Source organism: Sinohyriopsis cumingii, chromosome 15 (genome assembly GCF_028554795.1).
Source record: "Sinohyriopsis cumingii isolate HCF-2022 chromosome 15, ASM2855479v2, whole genome shotgun sequence".
Classification (NCBI taxonomy): domain Eukaryota; kingdom Metazoa; phylum Mollusca; class Bivalvia; order Unionida; family Unionidae; genus Sinohyriopsis; species Sinohyriopsis cumingii.
This window is the reverse complement of record NC_142975.1, coordinates 35,520,551-35,522,442: the sequence shown is the minus strand read 5'-3', so window position 1 is coordinate 35,522,442 and position 1,892 is coordinate 35,520,551. Positions and strand designations below refer to the sequence as shown.

General features: G+C 49.0%; 1 protein-coding gene across 1 annotated transcript; it reads right to left on the bottom strand.

Moving 5' to 3' along the window:
- Positions 1-531, bottom strand: LOC149781593 (protein CFDP2-like). Its single transcript, XM_089934984.1, has one exon. The coding sequence runs from the start codon at positions 529-531 to the stop codon at positions 1-3; it is 531 nt and encodes a 176-aa protein (XP_089791110.1).
- Positions 532-1,892: the final 1,361 nt, after the last annotated feature.

Here is a 1,892-nt window from a genome sequence, read left to right as displayed (position 1 = left end):
TCAGCCTGGAGACTTTGAGTGTTTTTGGACTTTAATTCTCTGTGGACGTCTGGGAGGTTGAATTCTAAGATTCATCTTGGAAATCAGTAGCCTGCAGTCAGCACCACACATGGCCTTTGTCACACGGACATCCTGCCTGTTATTCTTACGGACTAAGATGTAGTCGATCTGATGCCAAAGCATAGACCGTGGGTGCATCCAAGTTGTCTTTTTAAGGTTAGGCAGACGGGAGATAGTGTTTGTGATCAGGAGATCATATGTTGCGTACATCGTCAAGATCAGATGTCCATTGCTGTTGCAGTTGCCAATTCTATGTCTACAAATAACTCCCTTCCACGAGATGTGGTCCGCGCTAACTCTGGTGTTAAAATCACCAAGAATGATCAGCTTGTCCAACTTTGGTACTGAAGCAATCAGAGCTTCCAGATCCTGGTAGAACTTGTCTTTGGCTTCCTCCGAGTAGGTCGTGGTTGGTGCATAAGCACTAATAAGTGTGGCTTGCTTTTCTCCTTGTAGAGGGAACTTCAGCATTATAAGCCGGTCATTGAATCACTTTGGTAAGATGTAGAGCTTCTTCACCAAATTCGACTTGATTCCAGACTCACGACGTTCATCGGTGCCACGTCCACTCCAGAAAAAGGTGTAACCAACTCCAACTTTAGTCAGTTGGCCCTCGTCGACCAAGCGAGTTTCATACAGGGCTGCTATCTCTATCTTGTAGCGGGCAAGTTCTCTTGCAGTCGGGGCAGTTATTTTCTCTGGTCTGTGAGCCTCTGCACGATCCAATAGAATACGTATGTTCCACGCACCTAAAGCGAGAGGAACCTTTCGGGGTTTCTTTGTATTTCGACCGCAAGAATGGGATTCCCTCCAGTCTCGGTAATCTGGTCGGGATAGATGAAGCAGGCATTTTTAGGGCACCTTTTCTAGCCCTTTCCTCAGGCTATGCAGGTAAGCAGCGCTATCCTGAAGAGGTCTGCTTAGTTGCTCAGACGGCTGCCGACATCCATTTCTGCTTCCGATAAATGGAAGACGACCATATGGCCTGAGCCGCCTGCGTGCAGGTTCGCCACCACGAGTGCCAGTGCATCCACACATGGCGTGTCTCAGTTCGCCCATCGCCGCAGGACTTGGGCACGGGTGATGACATAAATGACTTGCGCGTGAGATAGATTAAAGTGAGGAAGAATTGCGCTGCGTCAGCTTCACTCTCTCGTCCAGGCTACACTTTGTCCAGTTGCAAGACCTAGTCAAGACGGCTGGAATGGAGAAAGGATGCAGTGGATGACCAAGGCGTCCTACGTGTCTTGCCGTGCTCTTCGCGCTCCACATCGCTTTGCTGGGTCCGTCTTCCTGCCCGTTGACCAGCTGGTGGTTCCTCCGCGCAGTCCGCCGGGTCCAGACTTCACATGCAAAGGGTAACAATCACTGACTCACCGGGGCTTAGAGACCCGTCGGTTACCCTCAACCTGGTTTGGCCGGCCAGTCGAAGCCGTTGCCCGTGGTGTGGCCTCTGCGCATGCTACAGCTTCTTGGATTATAGAGAACTGAGCGCCAAGAGGAGACCAATGGTGGACTAGCTACCCCCAAGGGAGTACGACTGCTACCACCACCAGCAGTACTACCCCTCCATGAGCAGCATGCATGCATGCATGCATACATACATACGTACATACATACAGACACACACACACACACACACACACACACACACACAGAGAGATATGCATATTAATGACGTGATCTTGTGTCAGATTTGATTTGATTTATACTACTTTAGAGACCATTTCTTATCAGATTTTTTCATCAAGCTTGGTCAATAGGTGTAGATCATCACTGTCTCTATTGAGTTTTGTTATTCGCAAGACGTGAACATTACCGAGATGATCTTA

What these genes read in the sequence shown, in the direction of transcription:
- LOC149781593 (XM_089934984.1), bottom strand. Translation starts at nt 531, where the DNA reads ATGCTGAAGTTCCCTCTACAAGGAGAAAAGCAAGCCACACTTATTAGT.